The 25,842-nt window shown below is 35.5% G+C and overlaps 1 protein-coding gene across 3 annotated transcripts in view; it reads right to left on the bottom strand.

Moving 5' to 3' along the window:
• LOC138695101 (calcyphosin-like protein) overlaps positions 1–25,842 on the bottom strand; it is a 131,437-nt gene that overhangs the window by 25,432 nt on the left and 80,163 nt on the right. For all 3 annotated transcript variants that reach the window (XM_069819493.1, XM_069819492.1, XM_069819491.1), the window contains exons 2-3: positions 14,064–14,217; positions 9,714–9,891 (exon numbers count right to left, since the gene is read on the bottom strand). In XM_069819493.1, the coding sequence (XP_069675594.1) occupies positions 9,714–9,891; positions 14,064–14,215 (330 nt within the window). In that variant the 5' untranslated portion in view covers positions 14,216–14,217. The remainder of the gene's footprint in view (positions 1–9,713; positions 9,892–14,063; positions 14,218–25,842) is intronic.

Here is a 25,842-nt window from a genome sequence, read left to right as displayed (position 1 = left end):
CACAGCCCTGCAGAAGACACAGCCCTACATATATACACCTCAACTCTGGCTACTAGCAACAGGCATCTATAATGAACACCGATCAAAATACCCCTCATTTCTCATGAAAAACAACAACTGAAAAGACTACAGTGGACTATAGTATTTTGTATTTTTTAGTATTTATTTATTTAACCTGGTAGAGATAAGACCGTCAGGCCTTCTCTGCCCCTCTACCAGGAGATTCCAACTACAATATGAACAATAAAATTACAATTAGTATTAAATTTACAATTACAATTACAAATAACTTTACAATTAGTATTAAATTTACAATTACAATTACAATACAATCAAAGTACGAAAAGATTACCTAAATAATTAAAGCTAGATAATTTATCATAGAGAAACAAAGAATATTTTATATTTACTGAATTACAAATTAAATCTAGAATAACAAAATTGTATAGTGATGAAATTACTGAATATTGAAATATTTTGTGATAGATTAAAGAAACTATTTACAAGAAATCAATTATTGACCAAGTGCCTAGTAAGTTTTCGTTTGAATTCAATTTTATTTCGACAGTCCCTGATGCTAGCAGGTAGGACTTTATGCTAGGTCGTTCTAGCAGGACTATAGAGGACTTTATGTTGTCAGCAAACAGCTGGATACATTAAGAAGATTGATTGATTAAAACATGTTCGTATAATTTTCTTTTCTGATTCATGATCCTATCATTTAAATTGTAGATATTAATTTCTTATTATATCGGTGTTTCTCTGGTGTCCCAGCTTCTGTCCTCAGGAGTCTCAACTCGGCAGATTCTAGTTGTATCGTATCTATTCATTGTCCAGCTGTTACAACTGTTGTTGAGCATTGGTACTGTCATCACTTTATAGAATTTAAGTTGTGTTGCTTTTAGAGCAGACTCGTGCACGCTTTGCCTGTACGAGCATACTCTTGTCCCGCTGGCTAGATGAGTCCACAGTTCCTTTCTCGGAAGCAAGCTCGCCGCATCGGTGACGTGCATTGTAGAATTTTATGACACGGAGTGTTTTAAATTTCAAGTAGTAATACTTACTCACTCACGGCTTTTAAGGCACTCGCAGGTTCATTGCGACCCTCACATGAGGCCGCCATCGTTCGCCTTCACATAAGCCCACCATCGTTCTCTATCCTGAGCAAGATTAATCCAGTCTCTATCATCATATCCCACCTCCCTCAAATCCATTTTAATATTATCCTTCCATCTACGTCTCGGCCTCCCCAAAGGTCTTTTTCCCTCCGGTCTCCCAACTAACACACTATATGCATTTCTGGATTCGCCCATACGTGCTACATGCCCTGCCCATCTCAAACGTCTGGATTTAATGTTCTTAATTATGTCAGGTGAAGAATACAATGTGTGTAGTTCTGCGTTGTGTAACTTTCTCCATTCTTCTGTAACGTCATTCCTCTTAGCCTCAAATATTTTCCTAAGCACCTTATTCTCGAACACTCTCCACCTCTGTTCCTCTCTCAAAGTGAGAGTCCAAGTTTCACAACATAAAGAACAACCGGTAATATAATAGCTTTATAAATTCTAACTTTCAAATTTTTTGACAGCAGACTAGATGACAAAAGCTTCTCAACCGAATAATAACACGCATTTCCCATATTTATTCTGCGTTTAATTTCCTTCCGAGTGTCATTTTATAATGGAGAAAGTTACACAACTCAGAGCTGCACGCATTGCATACTTCACCTGACATAATTAGGACCATAAAATCCAGATGTTTGAGAGGACATGTAGCACGTATGGGCGAATTCAGAAATGCATATAGAGTGTTAGTTGGGAGACCGGAGGGCAAAGGACCTTTGGGGAGGCCAAGACGTAGATGGGAAGATAATATTAAAATTGATTTGAGGGAGGTGGGATATGATGGTAGAGACTGGATTAATCTTGCTCAGGATAGGGACCAATGGCGGGCTTATGTGAGGGCGGCAATGAACCTCCGGGTTCCTTAAAAGCCAGTAAGTAAGTAGGTAAGTAAGTAAGTAAGTAAGTAAGTAAGTAAGTAAGTAAGTAAGTAAGTAAGTGTCATTTTATATTTGTTACTCTTACTCGGATATATTTGAATATTTCCACCTTTTGAAAGGTAAATTTCCACTTTTTATATTTCCATTTCGTATTATGTTCTGGTCACGAGACGTAATCATACTTACTTACTTACTTACTTACAAATGGCTTTTAAGGAACCCGAAGGTTCATTGCCGCCCTCACATAAGCCCGCCATCGGTCCCTATCCTGTGCAAGATTAAGCCAGTCTCTATCATCATACCCCACCTCCCTCAAATCCATTTTAATATTATCCTCCCATCTACGTCTCGGCCTCCCTAAAGGTCTTTTTCCCTCCGGTCTCCCAACTAACACTCTATATGCATTTCTGGATTCGCCCATACGTGCTACATGCCCTGCCCATCTCAAACGTCTGGATTTCAAGTTCCTAATTATGTCAGGTGAAGAATACAATGCGTGCAGTTCTGTGTTGTGTAACTTTCTCCATTCTCCTGTAACTTCATCCCGCTTAGCCCCAAATATTTTCCTAAGCACCTTATTCTCAAAAACCCTTAACCTATGTTCCTCTCTCAGAGTGAGAGTCCAAGTTTCACAGCCATATAGAAGAACCGGTAATATAACTGTTTTATAAATTCTAACTTTCAGATTTTTGGACAGCAGACTGGATGATAAGAGCTTCTCAACCGAATAATAACACGCATTTCCCATATTTATTCTGCGTTTAATTTCCTCCCGAGTGTCATTTATATTTGTTACTGTTGCTCCAAGATATTTGAATTTTTCCACCTCTTCGAAGGATAAATCTCCAATATTTATATTTCCATTTCGTACAATATTCCCGTCACGAGACATAATCATATACTTTGTCTTTTCGGGATTTACTTCCAAACCGATCGCTTTACTTGCTTCAAGTAAAATTTCCGTGTTTTCCCTAACCGTTTGTGTATTTTCTCCTAACATATTCACGTCATCTGCATAGTTACTGTAGGAATTCGTAACAAGCTGTTTTTTACGGTGATGGGTTGTTAGCCCTTCGCCCAACCCCCAAGCTGGAGGACCACCCCTTATCGGCTGTCCACGACTGCTTATTCAATATATTCGCAGCTACCCTCCATATCTGGAGGCCGTCTCCTCTATCCGCAACCTGAGGACGCGCCATGCCGTGGTGATCATAAATAATAATAATAATAATAATAACAGTTTTCATTGCATAATTTCCTATCCTTAGCAATTACCTCGTGCTGTGTAGACTGGATGATCAAGAAGCGCTATTCTTCGTATGCGATTCAAAACGTTAACCACAATTTATTTTTAATTTTATTATTATTATTATTATTATTATTATTATTATTATTATTATTATTATTATTATTATTATTATTATTATTATTAGTGCCTTCCAGCCAGAAGTAAGCAATCTGCAACTTTGTGTTTTCTAGATACGCTGTTCACTCACATCTGTCCCCCGTCTTTAAAGCTGTAATAAATCGCATTTGATTTCTTTCAAACGTGTAGGCTACACTTAGCAAGGACTGTAAGCCTGATTCAGAGCACGTCCTTCATTGATTATTCTGTGTGTTATTTGTAGTCTGTCTGAATTGAGGCTTGTATTTTCCCTGAAAGTGACCTTTTTGAATAGCTGAGTGACAACCGAGGTTTTAAATTTTCAAGAAGGAAGGACGCGAAACATAAAAGGAACAGAGAAGCGAAAATCGTAAAGAAAAGGGAATAAAGTGAAGTTGTCTGTATTGATGTCCCTGGAAGTCCACAGGCTAAAAATTCCACCTTTGCAGGTAATCAGCATTAGCAGCAGTAGGGATATCACTCCTACGTGCCCGCCATCTTTATCCCCAAGAAAATGCCCCTAGTACTTATTTCTGTTAGAAGTTGAGTAAACTTCAGGGATATAGTGCGGCTGAAAGGATAAGATTAATTGAAAAAAATCGATAACCTCATCGGGAATTCAACTGGCGGCCTTCAGCTTTGTAGCGTAGCGTTCTACGCCAACGAGAATGAGGGACGACAGGAAGAAAAATTAAAATATGAAATATATTAAAGCAATAAAGCTTTGAAGAAAATAGTGAAAAAATACTGTAAATTAATACCTATAATTTTTAATGGAAAAGAAGAACAATGGAAAAAATTCTAGAGGGTAAAAAAATTAGGAAAAAGGAAATAATCACAAAAAGAAAGGAAAAGGAAATGGTGAATTAAAGAAAGAATAGGGGGAGAGAAGATGAGAAATTGAAACATGGAAATAAAGGAATGAGGATATTAAAGAAACTAAATAAAACAGAGGAGAATTAAATCATAAGAATAAAATAGAGAAGAAAATAGAAAGAAACAGATGATAAAATAATATAAGTGAAAGAGAGAAAATAATGGGGTCAAATAAATCAGAAAGGGAAAATTAAACGGCCTGGTAAGAATAAAGGAAAAAAGGTAAAAAAAAAGACATAGAAAAAAAAAGAGAGAAATGAAAAAAAAAGTATGAAATAAAAATTAGAAAGAGAGAGCTAGATGTGAAGGGGGCGAGAAAGTAAAACACAAAAAGAAAGAAAGAAAGAAAGAGAGGAACACAAGGAAACACGCGAGAAAGCGTGAAATGAAGCAGTAGAAAAAAGGATAAATATAAAATATAAAAAAGAAGCGATATAGCAGGGAGAAAAGGACATGAAGGAAGAAATAGAGGAGAAGGAAGAGAATTAAGAGGGAACTAATATAAAAATAAAGTATCAAAATGTAGCTTTATGCAAATTGTGTATAAAGTGGGATTTTTTTGCACGAGTGCAAAGATTCTCATCTCAAGCATTAAGCGAGTGCTGAAATTACAGGAATGCAAGTTCATGCTGTACATAAATTGCATAAATATTTTTATCTAGGCTTTTAGCATAACAAAATGACACACTTTCTACATTAAAGAATATTCTACTCTCATAATAAATTCATATCTTACGATGTCCAGACAGGACAGAATGTCTAGTAGGTTACAGCTTGTATGGATGGATTTTTAACACTAATAGTAGGCCTAATGTTATTCTTTTTCTGTGATATAATCTTACTAGTGGCTTGTGCAGCAAATGCTGCTGCAAACTAAGTTCGTTAGACGTTCAAATAAAAATTTTTCAGATTTATTTTCAATGAAGAATACTTGTCTTTTTGATAGTTATTTGCTTCCATAATAGTGAAACATACTCCCTCTGAATGGATTTTTTTAGGCCAAATACTTTTCTTGAACCTATCCAACTTCAGTTTTTGAGTTTCAACGCGAAAACGCAAGTATCGATGTCAGGACGATAGCAGTAGATATTTCAGGTCATTGTGGATTGTAGACAAAAGTTAAAAAAATGTCAGGTTTGCTAAGCTTTTGAACAATAGCATTTTCGTATAGCTGCTGCATGTAGAACTTGAAATGTAGAGCGTAAAATCATTTTATCCTACTAAGAGATCTTGCTGAAATGATCTGGAGACTACAAAATTTTCTAGGCCTCTTATTTTATCAGTAAGTAATACCTTTTGATCTTTCCTTAGGAACTGTAATTTTTGCGCTCTCTCGAGCCAATACTGAAGACAATGACACGTATCAATATCTACACTACACCGCCATTATGTATATGAAAAAGACCCAACCCCACTGGGTTAATAAGTATAAAAATATTTGATTTTTAATAACAATATTATTATCTTACTTAAGTTTTGTAGTTATATATAGCAGCCACTCAGTAAATTATAGAAATGAAGATCTAAATTAAGATATTCTCTACATTTACTTACATAACCTCAAAACGTTTCACTTTCATGTCATCAATATAGCATCAATATTATGTACAATTAATGAAGAATAGATGCATCATGATATTAACTATACAAATATTTAATTCCTAATGGTAATAATGTCATCAAACCACTTCAAGTTTCGTAGATTTGAATATCCAATACACAGCTGTACTCAGAAAATTATACACTGCAGAATCAGTTTTTAATAACAAATTGAATTGAGCTCTAAATATGTCGGCAATCCTGCAGGTCATGGCCTTCGTGTAATAGCCTATTGTTTATTGTAGTGTGTGTTTTGTTCTGAAATTCAATCAAGTCAGCCGTGATTCTCAAAACTGACAACAGATGGATTTTGGAAAATAGGAAAATTATGTAGGAAAATTGACATTTCACTGAAAACTACTACTTTTCCGAAAAACTTTGGATGCCAGGCATGAAAATGAGGGGTCACTCATTAAAATCCGTTCAGCCGTTTTCCCGTAATTTCCATTACCAGTTCAAATTATATATATAGATGTTTTATATTTAGTTACTTGTCTAGCTTCCTGGGGTAGTGGTCAGAGCATCTGACTACAGTTCATGAGCTCTGGGGCTCGATTCCGGGTTAGAACATAGGAATTTTTCCTTAAAGGGGAATGTTCCTGTGTTCGTCCATGGTCTGGAAATTAGGTTAGGCTCCGGTTTAAGACCTCTCCTGGCACTTCATAATCATCCTACCATATCATGGGGACAGTGTAACTCCTCCTTCCAGGTGCCCCAACCTCAGAAGTGGGTTACAAATAGGCTAAGCGATTACCAGGAGAGACCAGAAATGTCAAATGACAAGTTGGAGGCATTTGGGCAAAAAAATTGATTGCCAAATGACTACCTGGTGGCAGTGGGTAAGATATTCAGATACTGACACATCCAATAACGTTATGATTATTGAATTTTTAAATGATATTGACAATCGAGTGATAAAATTGTTATATTGTTGTTCAGTTAACTGTCCGAAGCAGAGTTTTTTTAAGCAATTTTTATTACTCCACAAATCGGCACCAAAATTCTAAGATACTGTTACTATTAATTTCTTACATCAATTTTGCATAATTATGCTACAATTGTTTACATTACTTGTACTTTTCTGTTTATTGCAACTGTGTGCAACTTATACAATGTTGTTGTTGTTGCTGTTGTTTTCTAATGCCAGGTGTTTGACAATAAAGTCATTTGACCTCTTGTACTCCAATATTTTTCAAAGATATTATCATGGCCAGCCACTGAAGCACAGATTTTGAGGTGTGAAAATGGCAAGTTTTAGCCGATTTAAGTGAACACCATATTTTAACGTTTTGGTGGTTACTTCATTCACACACAACCCCCAGAATGTCTGGAGGACCACACCTGCTGTTGGTCGACGGGTCCATTGGACCTAGCTGGGAGATCTTGTTGATCACCAGCTTTCCCTCCTTAAGCCACTGGAGGACGATTTTAGTGCCATAGCAGGTCAGCACTAGGAACAGAAAAGTAGAAAGAGGAGGAAGGAAAGGGAAATGAACCCCTAGGCCTCGAATGCTCTAATGCCGTCGGGATCGAAGAAAGTAAGAGTTCAGTCAGAGGACTGAATAGGAAAGGGTAAAGGGGGAATTAGGTATTGAATAGAGGAAAATTATACCAAATTCAGTCATTAACTCATCAAGCTGACCAGTGCTAATTGATGAGTAGCCCCTCCCTTTAGTTCAGCTCGTAAAATTATGCTTACTAACAGCTGCACCACGGGAAGGTAGGGATGGGACATTGGGTATTTGTCCAGGTTGGTTCCTTAAAGCCTTCAATGGGAAGGATTAATGGCTCTCCCCCCTGTATCCGACAGATACCCTTTTGCAGCCACTTATACAATGTAAATTTCCATGAATACAAGACTATCGTTTTCACTTGGTATCTGTTGTTGTCTTTTAACTTTTATTATTGCACATATCGGTTTATTACTACACAAATTGTGTATGACACACTAAAAAAAACTGGTCCGAAGACAGGTTGGATCCTCATAAGTGACACCAATAAGGCATTACTCATGAGGCAACTAAGCCAGAAGATAATGTGGTAGAATGGCCAGTTCCTTTTCCCTCCATTCTATACATCGCCGACTAGCTACATATTACACTAATCAGACTTCAGATGTATACAAACAATTGCCCTTCCTCTGACTCATATCGTCAGTGGGATGTACTGCCTGATAACACACGTACAGTCTTAGAAATAAGTTTTTTCGCACAGATACTTATCAGTCCCAGAAAGGAAGCAGTGCGCATGATCAGAGGACAAGTGACTTGTTCACAAGAGAACTAGTTGATATAATAAAATTAGTTTTGTTTCGTTCTATGTTTGATCATGCGCAATGCTTCCTTTGTGGGACTTATAAAGTATCTGTGCGACAAAACTTTTTTCTAAGACTGTACATATCAGCCAGAATCTCAGTCAGAGGTATCGTAGAGTACGAATATAGGCCTATATGTAAATACGGTTAGATGTAGGATCAGGTTTTTTAATGTTCCAACATTGAACTAAATATTGCAAATCTAGTGACAAAGAAACAGCACCATCCTTCCTATAGGAAATAGCAATAAATATATCTTAATTGTCATTAAAAATTTAAATATATTTCGGAATATGTATGATAACAACTTTCTTGTGTTAAAATTTAACGTACCTTGTTAACATGTTTCGACCTATTTTCGGTCATCTTCAGAACTGGTCGTTGTTGGTCTTGGTGCCTCTTGTTTCCTGTGTGGGTGCGTTCGTAGTGTAGAGTCAAAGAGTGTATGTGTTTTGAAATTGAGTTGTGTGTTGAGAATATCGTTGGGGTGTGTTTTCGTGTGTCTGTATATTTCTTATTGTTCTAGTGTGTTGAGTTTCTGGCTTTTTGGTTGGATGTGCAGTATTTCCATGTCTGTGTTGATGTCTCTGTAAGTGTGGTTGGCATTTGTGATGTGTTCTGCATATGTGGAGGTGTTTTGTAATTTTGTTATGGCTGTGATGTGTTCTTTGTAACGTGTTTGAAATGCTCTGCCTGTCTGTCCTATGTAGAAGTTGTTGCAGGTGTTACATTTGGCGCCAAGACCAACAACGACCAGTTCCGAAGATGACCGAAAATAGGTCGAAACATGTTAAGGTACGTTAAAATTTAACACAAGAAAGTTCTTATCATACATATTCCGACGTGATACAGTGTTAAAAGTTGTGTAATCAAGATGTATATTTAATTATAATTTTTATCTTTAACAAAGCTGATTTCTGCAAAACCTGTAAACTAAACTTGACTTTGTATTAATTTGTATAGAGAAAAAATAAACAGATTTTATATATGAACATAATGTCTTACGTTGTGCTAATAAAAAAATAAAAAGTTGGGCTTTTGTGTTAGGGATTCGGCAACATGCAAATCATATGAGAGAGATCCTCGAACTCATAAACTTTAAGAACCACTGATCAACAGAAATATTACAAGACCGCAATAAACCAACCACAAACCAGTTTGAAAATAATATAATATGGACATATCAGAAGGATGTCGGAGACGAGATGTCCGAAAAGGTGTTCGACTGGTCTTCTCCAGGAAGAAGAGTCCGTGGGAAACCTAGAGTAAGTTCCAGAGGGAGCGTAGCCTGGAATATCTGAGGAAGGGATTTGGATGAAGATGTACGGGGAGAAAGGTAAGCTTGAAAAAGCAACTGGAAATTTTTCTAAAATTGAAATCAGTAAGAAGCACAAAAGAGAATAGAAGAAATAAAAGCGAAATAAAGGAGAAATACAATGAATGAAAGAGAAAAGAACATGATAAGAAAAAAAAGAAGAGGGAAAAGGGAGAAAAATAAAATCAGAGGGAGCTATTAAGGATGTATTGAACTGACTCACCCTGATAGATAACAGGAACTCGTCCATGTCTATGCTTCCATTTCCATCCTTATCGAAGATGGAGAACAACTCCTTGGTCTCCTCCTCGTTGAGGTCCATGCCCGTGTCGTTCATGCCTTCTGTGAATTCCTCCAGGTTCAGAGCTTTGTTGCCGTCGTCGTCCATACGCCGGAATATTCTGAAACGACAGTCTCAATCATTTCCCTCTCCGAGGTACCAGATACATTACAGATGTTTCGTCCACACCTGTGGAGTAACGGTTAGCGCGTCTGACCGCGAAACCAGGTGGCCCGGTTTCGAATCCTGGTCGGGGCAAGTTACCTGGTTGAGGTTTATTCTGGATTTTTCCCTCAATCCAATATGAGCAAATGCTGGGTAAAACTATCGGTGTTGGACCACGAACTCATTTCACCGGCATCATCACCTTCATCTCATTCAGACGCTAAATAACCTGAGATGTTGATACAGCGTCGTAAAATAACCTACTAATATATATATATATATATATATATATATATATATATATATATATATATATATATATATATATATATATATAGTGATATTTTATGTGACGTGCTAATTCTGAGTTTGACAGAGAAATACAAATATGAATTTGTATCAACTAGAGAAGTAGTATGGAGATTCTACAGACAGGTTCGCCTATTTACGACACATACTCCGGGGCTGCAACATCCCAAGACCTTACATTTATAGTCTACAGAAACCCAAGATCGGAAGGACTCGTACCCACGATTGCTCTAGTCTTCACTCAACTTTAAAGACAATGAAAATTAAACATAACGTAAGTGTTAAGTTTAGAATTTAAACATTACCTTAAAATCAAAAAGTCATACCTTAATTCACGATGGAAACAGAAACATAGCCGCAAAGATACTTGGTAACCATGGAAACATAACAACGACGTCATTTCATTATATTCTGTTGTATACTTCAGCGCTCTACGATTGTCTATTGTTTCCAAATCAGGTAAACATGAACATAAAAGTTTAATGTTTGCAAACTTTCATGTTAACGTCTAATGGTAATGTTAATGTCAATGTTTAAGTGAATGATTGTTAACGATTTCATTTGGTAACCTGGCCGCAAACTTCTGTGTTTATGTTACGTTTATGTTTAATTTTTATTGTGAATGGGTCTTTACCATCCATCATTCACGACGAGAACATAAACATAACCACAAAGATACCTGGTAACCATGGAAACATAACGACGTTATTTCGTTCTGTTGTATATTTCAGCGCTCTGATTTTGTATTGTTTCCAAATCACGTAAGCATGAACATGAGAGTTTGATGTTTTGCAGACTTTCATGTTAACATTTGACGGTAGTGCTTATGTCAGTGTTTATATGAATCATTGTGAACGATCCCATTTGGTAACATGACAGCAAATTTCTGTGTTTATTTACGTTTATGTTTAATTTTCATTTTGAATGGACCTTAAAGCTGCGTACTTAAATCTTTGCGGATGTTGCGATCAGCACAAATAAATATACAAAATAATATCTATATATATATAATTTGTATGTATGTATGTATGTATGTATTTATTCACAGTGCAATGGGTATATACCCGGTGGCAGTGGTAACTAATTACAGTAAATAATGACAATAATAAACTTATTAATTAAAAATACAATTAATAATAATACTAATAATTAATACTAAAAATAATTTATACTAATAATTAATACTAACAATAATTTATAATAATAATAATAGTAATAATAACAGGGAATATCCTAAATTAAATGAAGCACGATCACTTAAAATAACATTTAAAATAAATCTAATTTGTATCTTAAACCTAAGTTCGAACTAAAACCCACGAGTATGATATGTTCATATCTGCACAAGTACCTTTCAACATTACACTCATTTCGCTGTCAATTCACTCACTGCACTGGAACTACGACACATTTCACTGATTCTATCCTGATTTCACTAACACTTAAAAAACAACTAACACTTCAAAAACTGGTAATGGAAATTACGGGAAAACGGCTGAACGGATTTTAATAAATGACCTCTCATTTTGAAGCTTGGAACTCAAAGTTTTTCAGAAGAATAGTAGTTTTTAGTGAAATGTCAATTTTTCAACATAATTTTCCTATTTTCCAAAATCCATCTGTCGTCAGTTTTGAGAACTAGCTAATTGCATTTCAGAATAAAACAAAACACGCACTACAGTAAACAATATTACACGAAGGCCATGATCTCCAAGAATGCTGACATATTTAGAGCTCAAATTAAATTGGTTATTAAAAACTTAACTTACTAAAAATAATTTACAGGTTCGATTCTGTGGTGTGTAATTTTCTGGGTACAGCTGTGTATTGGATATTAAAAACTACAAAACTTGAGGTAGTTTGATGACATTATTACCATTAGAAATGAAATATTATTGTAGTTAATGCCATGATGTGATTGTTTTTCATTAATTATACATATTAATGCTATATTGATGATATGAAAGTGAAACGTTTTGGGGTTATATAAGTAGATGTAGAGAATAACAAATTAGATTTTGATTTCTATATTTTACTGAGTGGCGGCTATATAGTATATATAACTACAAAACTTACATAAAATAATAATATTATTAAAAAACAAATATTTTTATAGTTATTAATCAAGTGGGGTTGGGTCTTTTTCATATATTTAATGGCGGTGTGGTGTAGATATTTATATGTATGGTTCTCTTCAGTATTGGCTCGAGAGAGAGAGTATCTTTCATTATTATGGAAGCAAATAAATTTCAGAATGTCTGGTATTCTTCATTGAAAATAAATCTGAAAAATGTTTATTTGAACGTCCAATGAACTTAGTTTGCAGCATTTGCTGCACAAGCCACTAGTATTGATATATTCTTATGTACGTGACAGAAGGACAGTAGGGAAAGCAGACAAAGATATAATTTTTATTAAGAAATTATTGCAGTATAAAGGAGAGAAATATTGTAGTCTTGAGTTCATTGTTGCACCGCTAAAGAGTTTGGAAACCTGTCTAAGGTTGATATTGACGGCAGGAATAGTGGTGATCATAATGATGGTGATGATGATAATAATAATAATAATAATAATAATAATAATAATAATAATGGAGAAATAATGGGAGTTTAAGGGTACAGTGAATCAGTTATTCATAGATTTCAAAAAGGCGTATGACTCGGTTAAGAGAGACGTTTTATATAATATTCTTATTGAATTTGGTATTCCCAAGAAACTAGTTCGATTAAATAAAATGTGTCTTAGTGGAACTTACGTATAGGCCAGTTTCTATCTGATGCTTTTCCAATTCACTGCGGGCTAAAGCAGGGAGATGCACTATCACCTTTACTTTTTAACTTCGCTCTAGAATATGCCATTAGGAAAGTTCAGGATAACAGGCAGGGTTTGGAATTGAACGGGTTACATCAGCTTCTTGTCTATGCGGATGACGTGAATATGTTAGGAGAAAATACACAAATGATTAGGGAAAACACGGAAATTTTACTTGAAGCAAGTAGAGCGATCGGTTTGGAAGTAAATCCCGAAAAGACAAAGTATATGATTATGTCTCGTGACCAGAATATTGTACCAAATGGAACTATAAAAATTTGAGATTTATCCTTCGAAGAGGTGAAAAAATTCAAATATCTTGGAGCAACAGTAACAAATATAAATGACACTCGGGAGGAAATTAAACGCAGAATAAATATGAGAAATGCCTGTTATTATTCGGTTGAGAAGCTTTTGTCATCTAGTCTTCTGTCAAAAAATCTGAAAGTTAGAATTTATAAAAAAGTTATATTAACGGTTGTTCTTTATGGTTGTGAAACTTGGACTCTCACTTTGAGAGAGGAACAGAGATTAAGGGTGTTTGAGAATAAGGTTCTTAGAAAAATATTTGGGGCTAAGAGAGATGAAGTTACAGGAGAATGGAGAAAGTTACACAACGCAGAGCTGCACGCATTGTATACTTCACCTGACATAATTAGGAACATTAAATCCAGACGTTTGAGATGGACAGGGCATGTAGCACGTATGGGCGAATCCAGAAATGCATATTGAGTGTTAGTTGGGAGACCGGAGGGAAAAAGACCTTTGGGGAGGCCGAGACGTAGATGGGAAGATAATATTAAAATGGATTTGAGGGAGGTGGGATATGATGGTAGAGACTGGATTAATCTTGCTCAGGATAGGGACCAATGGCGGGCTTATGTGAGAGCGGCAATGAACCTCCGGGTTCCTTAAAAGCCAGTAAGTAAGTAAGTAAATAAGTAATAATAATATTAATAATAATAATATTAATAATAATAATAATAATAATGTACAAGTCTGCCTCACCTCCCTAGCCCCAGGATGCCCGTGGTGCCCCTGGACAGACATAGCAGTCGCAGCTTCTCCACCGGGTCCTTGGCTGCCACGATCTGTCTCTTCGCCTTGTCCATCATGTCGGCTTCCTGCCGAGCACTGGCAGATTGCGGTCTGTTGAACATCCCTGCCAACAAATGATTTTCGCATGACATTATAGGAATCTGTTTTTCATGATACCAATCACACATATTCTAAAATTCCAATAGAATAAAACCAAACACTTTTTTTACAGCATGTTTCCTTGAAAAATGACTTGTAACAGTGAAATATTTAATATGAGTAATTCATATAATATTAACATAGCTAACATCAGAGAGATGTTTGAGCAAAAATTGCAACAATATATTTAGTATATTAATAACAAACCCATATAGGCCTAGGCAAACAATATGTATATGAAATATTCACGCACTACTACAAACTGAAGACTGCATATTTTTGGACGATTAATACTTCCCACTCCGCTCGGCTCGGCTTGGCTGTAGCAACAAAAGAATCTATACCTGCAACCCCCCGCACCGATGGCAAGAATACCTCAGGTCCAGCGCTAAACTCGTCGGAGGAAGACAGTACTAATGAGCGCGAAGACAGAGTCTGGAACCCCAAGTCCTTAGAATCTATATCAGCATCGTAAACCCCAGTCTGTTTTTACAATTAGAGAATGTAGATGGAATAAGGAGGAAGTGGAGAGTGTTGGTGAAATGAAAGAGGGAATGAGAGTATCCCGAGAAAACCCTCTCCTCTGCAACGTATATGTTGTCCACCACAAATTACATCATGACTTGACTGGGGTTCGAATTCAGGCCGCCTGGATGGAAGGCCAGCGGGCTAATATTGTAGTCACAGGTACGACAGGTTTAGTGTTAACTTATGTAGAAGAAGAGTAGGCCTAGGTTAAGCATTGCAGATGGAGAGGGAGGCAGATAGACGCTGATAAACTCCACGACCACTGTGCTGCCTTTGGCTTCGTAATATTTATTGAAAAATTTCAGGATGGCAACACTTGTATCCAGTTTCTTCCCATCATTACCATCTGGACACAACTAGCACACTCGACTCTGACCCAAGAGGTTTCAAACACTCTGTATAACCTACTCTTTTCTTCATCCTGAGTATAAATCTGAGGAGGTTATTGTGTGATGTATTCCCAGTAGAGGAATCTTCGACATCGATTGGCGACTGCTCTATCCCTAGACATATCGCACGTGTACTTCACGTCGCCATCATACTGCGGTCTGAGGGACGGGCGCATGGAAATTTGTATATTGCGTGTAAGTCCGTTCATATACGAATAACACAATCATGCACATAAAAACAGGAACCTCGCCACGAGGTCGATATGATGGCGGATATTAAAAACGAGTCGTCCATTCACGAGGACTGCCAGTTCGTTATGACAGGAGGGATTCAAACTCCAAATCCTTACATTGAGTCTATATACCGACACCAAATATCCTTTAGCTATTGCTATAAAAGGGAACGAGTTTTTATAATCTGAAATTGATAATAGTAGTGGTAGCATATTTTATTAACGACGTTTTGAACTGCAAGGATTATTCAGTGTCGAAATTCAACATGAGGAGAAACGGCTGACAAATTTTGCCAACTATAGACTAAATATGACTCAGTTAAGAAAGATGTTTTATATGACATTCTTATGGAATTTGGTATTCCCAAGAAACTAGTTCGATTAATTAAAATGTGTCTCAGTGAAACGTACAGCAGAGTTCGTATAGGTCAGTTTCTGTCAGATGCGTTTCCAACTCACTGTGGACTAAAGCAAGGAGATGCACTATCACCTTTACTTTTTAACTTTGCTCTAGCGTATGCCATTAGGAAAGTCCAGGATAACAGACAGGGTTTGGAATTGAACGGGTTACATCAGCTGCTTGTCTATGCGGATAACGTGAATATGTTAGGAGAAAATCCACAAACGATTAGAGAAAACACGGAAATTTTACTGGAAGCAAGTAAAGAGATAGGTCTGGAAGTAAATCCCGAAAAGACAAAGTATATGATTATGTCTCGTGACGAGAATATTGTACGAAATTGAAATATAAAAATTGGAAATTTATCTTTTGAAGAGTTGGAGAAGTTCAAATATCTTGGAGCAACAGTAACAAATACAAATGATACTCGGGAGGAAATTAAACACAGAATAAATATGAGAAATGCCTATTATTATTCGGTTGAGAAGCTTTTATCATCCAGTCTGCTGTAAAAAAATCTGAAATTTAGAATTTATAAAACAGTTATATTACCGGTTGTTCTGTATGGTTGTGAAACTTGGACTCTCACTTTGAGAGAGCAGCATAGGTTAAGGGTGTTTGAGAATAAGGTGCTTAGGAAAATATTTGGGGCTAAGAGAGATGAAGTTACAGGAGAATGGAGAAAGTTACATAACGCAGAATTGCACGCATTGTATTCTTCACCTGACATAATTAGGAACAGACGTTTGAGATGGACAGGGCATGTAGCACGTATGGGCGAATCCAGAAATGCATATAGAGTGTTAGTTGGGAGGCCGAAGGGAAAAAGACCTTTAGGGAGGCCGAGACGTAGATGGGAAGATAGTATTAAAATGGATTGGAGGGAGGTGGGATATGATGATAGAGAATGGATTAATCTTGATCAGGATAGGGACCGATGGCGGGCTTATGTGAGGGCGGCAATGAACCTCCGGGTCCCTTAAAAGCCAGTAAGTAAGTAAGTAGCCTATAGCCTAGATTAAATATTGCTTATCCAGAAATAAGTAAAAGAAAATTATTTAATCAGCCCACTATCAGCTCGGTTGTTTTTCATGCTGGAACAGGCTTCAGTTGAATGAACCTTAGACAAAAGAAGAAAAAACGTTCGACGAAACTTTTCGAGACATAAACTCGGCTCTCTCACGTCGAAAGCCGTTAAATTTGTCGCTCAGATAAGGACACGCTAGAAATGAAAGTGTAACTGAAGTGAACAGCATGCACAGCGAAGCGTTGAGACCTCTTCGGAAAGAAAGAAACAACAAAATTACTCAACACAGATAAGATTTCTTTTTTCCGCTTTATTCGATTGCCTTGTCTTATGGCGGAACATAGGAACTTAGTTAGCTGTGTCGTAAGAACGTGGTTCAATTCCAGGCGAGGGAACTGTACCAGTATTTCACCTGAAAGCATCCCTTTCTCCTATTCCCGAGGTTCAGAAAACTTGACAATTCTTCCTTCATCTCCTGTAAGCCTCAATGGTACATGGGTTGGTTTGACGTAACGAGTCCTGAACCCAGGATGGGTCCTTACACTTAGGTAGCTTTGGCAAATTGAAGGGTTCAGAGCCATAGTGAGCCAAGCGCCATTTATTAAAAACAGAGAAAGCAAGGGTTAAAGTTAAGTGAATACCATAGTTTGATGAAGATTGACATATCATTTAGTTTGAATGTGTATACTTTATATTACTTACTATATGTTTCCATTGAATTATGGTGACTATTACACTTTTACTACGTCACACTACTTTTGACCACTAAAACGGTACGAAAGGACGTATTTCAACCAATCATGGCTGCTTATCGCACAATTTTATCGCGTCCCTAGCATTTGTTTCTTTGTTTGCCAACATTTCAAACTGCACTGGTCTGGACGTCAAAAAACAGAAAATTACAAACCACTCCAGTCGATGCACAGCAGTTTCAAATATGACTCGCATTGGCATTCAAGAACAAGAATTAATAAAGATCACTGGTCATCCCTATGCATCTTCCCTGAAATCCTATTTACAAATAAATGAAGAGCACCATTCGGAAATCCTGAATAAGTTGAGGGATACACCATGTACATCAACGAGTTGCACTTCTTTTACGCACACGTCTAATATAAAACACTAACACCAACCATTAAAACATTCAATAATTGTTTCTTTTAAAATTATTCATGTTTATTTTTGTGTCATCATCGTTACTTTAAACTTTTCTTCTTTATTTCATCATCCCTAATTAAAACTTTTAATTAAAACACTTGTTTATATTATTTAGGTTATGTCATAGCTTCTGCTATATGATATTATGGATAGTCACGTATCAGAGATTGTTTAATACTAAGATTTATTGAAAATCATCTGTCAAGTGACGTTGATTACTGTGATCCGGATGATTGAAGTGGAATGCAACTGAGATTGAATCAACAAAGCCTTCTTGACTAGTAATCGACTACAGAGTTCAATGAAGATTTCATAGTTGGCACAACTGATAACAAGAAAACATAGTAATCATAAAACACTACTGCCATCTAGCGTAATGTTGAGATGGTACAATAATACATTTGAAGACAGTTGTATTTTCGTAAGTCAATTAATATTTTATTGTATTGGAGTACTTCGTTACTTCTAATCTTTATATACTTTGTTCTAATCGTGTAATAGTCAATTAAATCCCACTCGAGTTTTGATTTTCTGTAGATAACTCAAAACCTCTAGTGAGATTACTGTTGATAACTTCATTTTAACCCTTGTCTCCTAGGGTTTTAGTAAATTACGCTTGGCCCATTATGGTTCTGAACCCTTCAATTGTGCTGCTTATAATAATCTTTCAGCTTGTAAGGGACGATAGGGTACACGTAAATGAATAGAAAACCTGTGTTAAGTTTTGTGGTTAAGTGCACAGTTAATTAGAAAATTAAGTTTGAAGTTTCAGCAGTCCGGCAACATCGTCGCTAATACACTCTACTTGTGATACAGATGTAAGAGGTCAACGAACTCGGTGAGTCTCCGTACATAAGCTGCAATCTGCCGAGACGTTGCCACACGCTCGCTTCGTGCATTGGCTTGAATTTAGAGGGTTTTAAAATTAAATTTACACGAAAACCGTTCACGCTATTGAAATACGCCAGAGGGATAAATTATTAAATAATTTCAAGGGAAGAATTGTTCCAGGACCCGACATCGAACCCGGAACCTTTGGCTAAACGCACCAACGTTCTACCAAATGAGTTATCCAGAAACTCTATCAGACACCGACTCAATTTTTCAGAGTTTCTGGGTAGCTTACTTGGTAGATCGTTGGTGCGTTTAGCCAAAGGTCCCGGGTTCGATGTCGGGCCCCGGAACAATTTTTCCTTGAAATTATTTAATAATTTATCCCTCTGATGTATTTCTGAAAAAAAAAAGAAAATGCTATGAACTTTCCACCAATATGAAATTGCAGTATTTTGTTACCAGTAATTTCGGTAGGAGTGACGATTGCAAAGCATGTTTTATTGTACCGTAAAGAATTTGCAGTTTGAAATGTTAGCAAACAAAGAAACAAATGGTAGGGAGGTGATAAAAACAGAAGAAAGTATATATAAAGATTAAAAGAAGTAAAGTACTGTAATGCTATAAAATATTATTAAAAAAGTATATAATAAATTTTCAATCTTAAGACATATCAACTTGCAAATGTTTATTTGCTATTTAATAAAATATATGAACGTTTTCGCCGTTTGGGGCATCTTCAGATATAACAAAAAACATATAATCTGGACCTATAATAATAAATTATGCAAATAACAAAGAATAAAGAACAATGTATGTATGCAATACATGAGATTCATGAGCTTTATGTAAATATGACATAATACAGGATAATTATTGATATAATCTTTGGATTTTGAAATTGAATTGGACGGATATTTTATACATATAGGTCATGTTACAAATATACAATTATGATTAAAATTTGTCAATAATGTTAAAATTTTAAAATTTATAATGATGATTGATAAAATAGATATTTTAAGAGTAATCATTAGTTGAGGATTGTCGTAGGATATACGATAATTTGCGTAGCTGATGTTCGTGTGTTGTGTATGTGTTTCATCTGAAAATTGAGATGGAGAAATGATAATAAGTGCAAAAATATATACGAGTTATTATATACACAGATAATTATTATTATAAGACTAGTTACTGAAAAACGTTCGCTAATGAACTAATGTTATTTTATGTTGGAGATTGCTGTTTTAATTATCTGACTTGGTGACATCTTATTGATTATAAATGATTGTTACGTGTAATCAGATTTGTTGAGATATTTGAATGGATGCTCGTTGGTTATAGATGTCGTGGAGTATACGATGATTTCGTAATAGATAAATCATAAGTTAGGTATGAATTTCAATCATTCACTGAAAGTTAAGTAGAGAAAATCAACATTATAATTCGTAGTAAATAGTAATAACTAGATGAGCTATAATACCAAATATATGTAAGTGATTTAAGGCAGCGATAATAATTATTATAAGATTACTTACAGAGATCGTTCGCTTATGAAATGGATGTTGTTTGACGTTGATGATTACTCTAATTTGATGGCATCCTATTGATTATGGCTATTTCGTGTCATCAGATTTATTGAAGTATATAAATGAAGATATTCTATAAATAAATAAGAATGTATAAAATATCCGTCCAATTCAATTTCAAAATCCAAAGATTATATCAATAAATTATCCTGTATTATTTCATATTTTACATAAAGCTCATGAATCTCATGTATTGCATGCATACATTGTTCTTTATTCTTTGTTATTTGCATAATTTATTATTATAGGTCCAGATTATATGTTTTTTGTTATATCTGAAGAAGTCCCAAACTGCGAAAACGTTCATATATTTTATTAAATAGCAAATAAGCATTTGCAAGTTTATATGTCTTAAGATTGAAAATTTATTATATACTTATTTAATAATTCACCAGGCATATTGAAATAAAAAAATGAATTATAAAATATTAGTTGACTTAAAATTCTACTTCACTAATGTTCTCTTCACCAAAACGTTTGAACGACGCCGCTATTTACAGTCGAGTATCTATGCGGGAAACAAATGACGATCGCAATGCATGTTTTATAGCACCGTAAAGAATGTGTAGTTTGAAATGGTGGCAAACAAAGAAACAAATGCTAGGGAAATGATAAAAACAAACGAATGCTAGGAAAGTAATAAAAATAAACAAATCCTAGGGAAGTGACAAAATTGTGCGATAAGAAGCCATGATTGGTTGAAAGACGTTCTTTTGTACCGTTTTATTGGTCAAAAGTAGTAGTATGACGTAGTATAAGTGTAATAGTCATGTTCAAATTTTAAATAAAACTCGCTAGTAACTTTCGTTTCATGAACTTCAGCAGTTTCTTCAAAGGTAAACGATGCTGTCAACGTGACAGTTGGAAAGTAACTGCCAGTTGTAGCATTTGTCAGTACAGAAATTCGAAACAAAGTTGGCAAAAGAAAATTCAACCTGACAACTAGAAAAGCATTATAATCCGCTAGCATATATAGTTATAGGGGGTAAATGGTTAGGTTTTACCCTTAAGGTATAAAGTAAGAAGACTCGTCTACCTTCTACATTTTTTTTATTTATTTATTTTATTGCTAGTAAGTTTGAAATGAATACAAGTTAATAAATACAATGAAAGATAAACTAGCCCACTCCTGAATGAGTAAGACTCGTGCTCAGGAGGGGATTCCAATACAGACAAAAATAAAATTAAAATTGAGAGTGAATACAGATTAAATAGTTTTTAATATGTTTAAACCCAAACTATAAATCCAATACAATTTTTTTATTAATTTGGACACGATTCGTGGTTGAAATAATACTGGAATAAAATTTGTTTAATAATCTGGGACCTTGACTAATGCTATGATAAAAAGCTGCATTGGTTTCACATTTTGGTTCAGACAAACGCAGAGAATTCATATTTTTAGTTCTATATTTATGTCTATACCTTTCAAAGTTATTAAAATTTCTATGAAAATATTTTAATAAAATAGAATAATGCATTTGTTTAATATTGAAAACTTTGAAATGTTTAAGGGTATATGTACGTGAACGACCGCAAATATTATCAGAAAATGCAGGCTCTAAATTTCTCAAATTTTATAAGGAAATGAACTCACAATTGGACAAAAATTACAAGATACCACAACAAGACTTGTTAGAACTTCAATATCTGATAAAAATACAAAAAAGGTTACTAATAATATTTTTAAGAAATTCCCTTTTTACTTTAAATTAAATTTTACAAAAGTTGAAAATTTTCACACATTATTTCATAACTCCACAACCATTAGAGATAGAATTCTGAAATTTTGTACATTGATTTAACATCAATTTATGCAAAAAAGTAGACTACAATAATGTCCATTTCTTTGAAAATAGAAAAATTAGATCACAAATTATTATGTGAATTTTAATAGTCTATATTTTATATAGGACAAATAAAAAATTAATTGAATTAAAATTAACATATCTGAGAGTAGTCTACTTTTCAGAAATAAGTATTTATTACGTGCAGGAAAAATATTAAAGATGTCAGAGAGAACATAACAACGTTACGGTTACCAAATGATGTAACTGCAGAAATCTTTTTTTTTACTACTCTGATAAAATTGGTTTGAAAAATATTATTAGTAATCTTTTTTGTACTTCTATCAGATATTTAAGTTCTAATAGGTCTTATTGTGGTACCTTGTAATTTTTGTCCAATTGTGAGTTTATTTTTTTGTAAAAAAATTTTAGAAATTTAGAGCCTGCATTTTCTGATAATATTTGTGGTCATTCACGTACATATACCCTTAAACAACAATTCAGTTGGTTAATCTTTCTGCTTTTTTAAACAAATTTTTTATACTTTTTTTCTGTAGTAAAATTAACGGATAAAGATTGGATTTATAAGGTCCACCCCAACCTATGATACCATACATACATGTATCGATAACAACTGTAGTCTCACTGAACCTGCTACAAAATTGAGTATCGAGCTATTCTAGGCTTTAAGACGACCGGAGCATGGTGATCACATTGTCTTTGTATTATCCAAGTTCAGAGAGTATGGGTTCTATCCTGTAAGCTAGCATGTGAAGGAGCGCTTTTCCCGAGACTGATAATGTTAAACGGGATCATGGCGTGTCTAACAGAAGGTTAGCCCTTAACTACGAGCGGAAGGAAGGACGCGTGTGGCGTGTCACTTGTTTGTCTGCTGACCGATATTTGGCAGCCGATATTGATCGCGGCCGACTTGGAAAGGCCGGTTCGTCACGTCGCTCGATATATAGGTCTGTAAGGCACTCGCTTTCCGCCATTTATCAAACAAACTTTTGTCACCTGGTCGAGGACGCCATGCATATCTTATGACAGAGAGGCAGTTCCCAGCTGTAGCTCACGTGACAGAGCTTCCAACTGACCGGTGTTCGATGCTTTGCGGAAGACAGAAGACATACTGAGATTCTACCTACACGTGATTTTGTACAAACGTCAAAGACCTATTGCGATTTTTCCTGGATATCTCCATATATGCCTTATGGCTAGTTTTCTTCTCTTCGTTTAAAGTGATGCATTTAGTATAGATTCCAGGCGTTTCCCTAGTTCTAGATAACTTCTCCGTTTTCTGTGTCCTGTGTGTTGCCTACTTTCAGAATTTTTCGGAAATTTATTGATTGACCCTCCTATAACATAACACGGTTTGCAGAACACTAAGAATGAATGATTGAATAATATGATATATGGGCCAGAAACAAGAGCATTACGAGAAAGTGAAGAGAAACGACTGAAAGTATTAATAATATATGGATAGGCCTATGGAGAAGAATGGGGTGTCTGAAATCGACAGACAGAATAAAAATGAAGATGTGCTAGAAAGAGTGGGAGAAGAAAGAATGATGCTGAAGCTCATTAACAGGCTTCGAGACTTTGGACCCTGTACAATAAGTTTACTGTGCATGCACTATAGGTTGTTGACTCGCTGCAGGTAGATAGAGATGTGCTGAGGTAACAGCGTTGCTATGTAGAGTAGAGTACGGTAGTATGGGGAAACACACATATGTACATTCTGAAAGTAAATATACATTACACAATGACAATGTCAAAAGAATGTGAAAAGCATTTATTCTCCTGTCTTTTATAAGCATTTGTGTTTAATTATACACAGTGTTAATGGTGGAAATAAGCATGTAGCAATTTTAATTTTTTCATTTATCCTATTGGTCGTCTTTAGTAAGTGCAGGTACAGTACCGAATTGCAATGTACTACAAGATACATTCTCAGTGTCTCAAACGTAAATCTTTTTCGGTTATCCGCCAAAGTTTGTACTGTAGAAAGCTGCGCTCTACGTCGCATGACGTGATAGGAGCAAAACGAAAAAAACCTAACATCATTGCAGTCTCTAAGAGACAGTCCTTTATTCTCGGGTGACTCTATGTCCACTAATTTGCTGTTTATGTTACACAATGTTCCATATCCGTTATTTTTACATAAAATTGATTTCCACTTCTGTTTCACACGTTCAGTAACCGGTGTACTTGGTGTCTCATTAATTCTCTGCATCATTTTCTAAATTAATTTCAGGGCTTCCGGCATCTCTTGCTCTGACTTTTCTAACCGTGTAATAGTTTCAGACACAGTTTGTATGAAAACCAAATTATTCGTCAGAACCTTCAAATCCAGAGCGTTTTCCCTTGCGTATTTGTTGGCATTCATTCTACCGTACCCCCACCCACTGTACGCTTTACCACTATACCCAGTCCGCCGTAATGCGGATTTCCCACTGAACTGCTCTATTGGGTCCGAAGTCTCGGAGCCTGCTGATTAAGAAGAGACTGAGAAACAATTGGCTACTGAAGGATGCACTGGAAGGAATGGTGAACGGGAGAAAAGTTCTGTGCAGAAGAAGATAGACAACGTAAATAGCTACATATGGATCATTTGCAGAGACTAAGAGCAAGACGGAAAAGAGTTAGGATTGAAGAATGCTGAGTTTGCAGTGAAAGACCTGCCTGTCCTTGAGCAGGAAACTATGATTGAACGAATAAGATAATATAACAAAAATGTAATGCAATAATAATACATTATGCAACGAACCTATAATGGTAGTAATTAAGACGCGAGTATGTTTATGAAACGAGCGCAAGCGAGTTTCATAATTTTCATACGAGCGTCTTAATTACCATTATAGTCAAGTTTCATACGACTTTTTATGCTCGACCATATTGATTTTTTCCGTCAATTGGTGAAATGAATTTGCGGGAATGTGCTTTGTGAAAGGCTGGAAGGTGACGGTGAATTGATGTTAATTTGTGTGTTTTTTTTCAACTGAGTTTCATACTGTCTAATCTCGCGCTAGTTGTCTTTCGATTGCATATCCGAGAATAATCGATACTTGCGCTTTCATATTGCTACAATGGTATTTTCTGATTGGTGGAACACCTGAACCTTAATGAATAGGTGTACTTCAATGAGGTCCATTAAAGGGCTGCTACCAGGTGTATAATTACTACATTTCGGCATGGTCGAGCATAATAGTTATTTATGGTACTTGAGATGTAAGTGCAATAAAGATCACGCTCACAAGTACCATACGTAATTTTATCCATGACCATAACGAAAAATTATGTTTTATAAAAGAAAATATGTTGAAAATAAGTCCTCATGTAATCACATATCATGGCATGGATTTTAGAATCAATACGTGTACTAGGTAGGTTACGATGTAGGAGGCCATGATTAGTGAAGAATGGTATCTAAGGCGTTGGGTAAATAACAAATTATAATTAATTATATAATTTTAATATATATTTTTTCACTTTAAACGTGTATTTTCTTCTTTTTGAAGTTTCAGGGATTATTTAGAAGTGTTCACGGGACTAATGTGATTAAAATAATTTCACATTTTAATTCTGTAAACTTAAGAGGAATATTAAAACGTAATTAATCTTCGTGTCTGTTTAGCTCAGTTGGCT

The sequence above is a fragment of the Periplaneta americana genome, chromosome 2 (genome assembly GCF_040183065.1).
Source record: "Periplaneta americana isolate PAMFEO1 chromosome 2, P.americana_PAMFEO1_priV1, whole genome shotgun sequence".
Taxonomy (NCBI): domain Eukaryota; kingdom Metazoa; phylum Arthropoda; class Insecta; order Blattodea; family Blattidae; genus Periplaneta; species Periplaneta americana.
The sequence above is the reverse complement of the archived record's forward strand: the minus strand, read 5'-3'. Positions and strand labels throughout refer to the sequence as shown.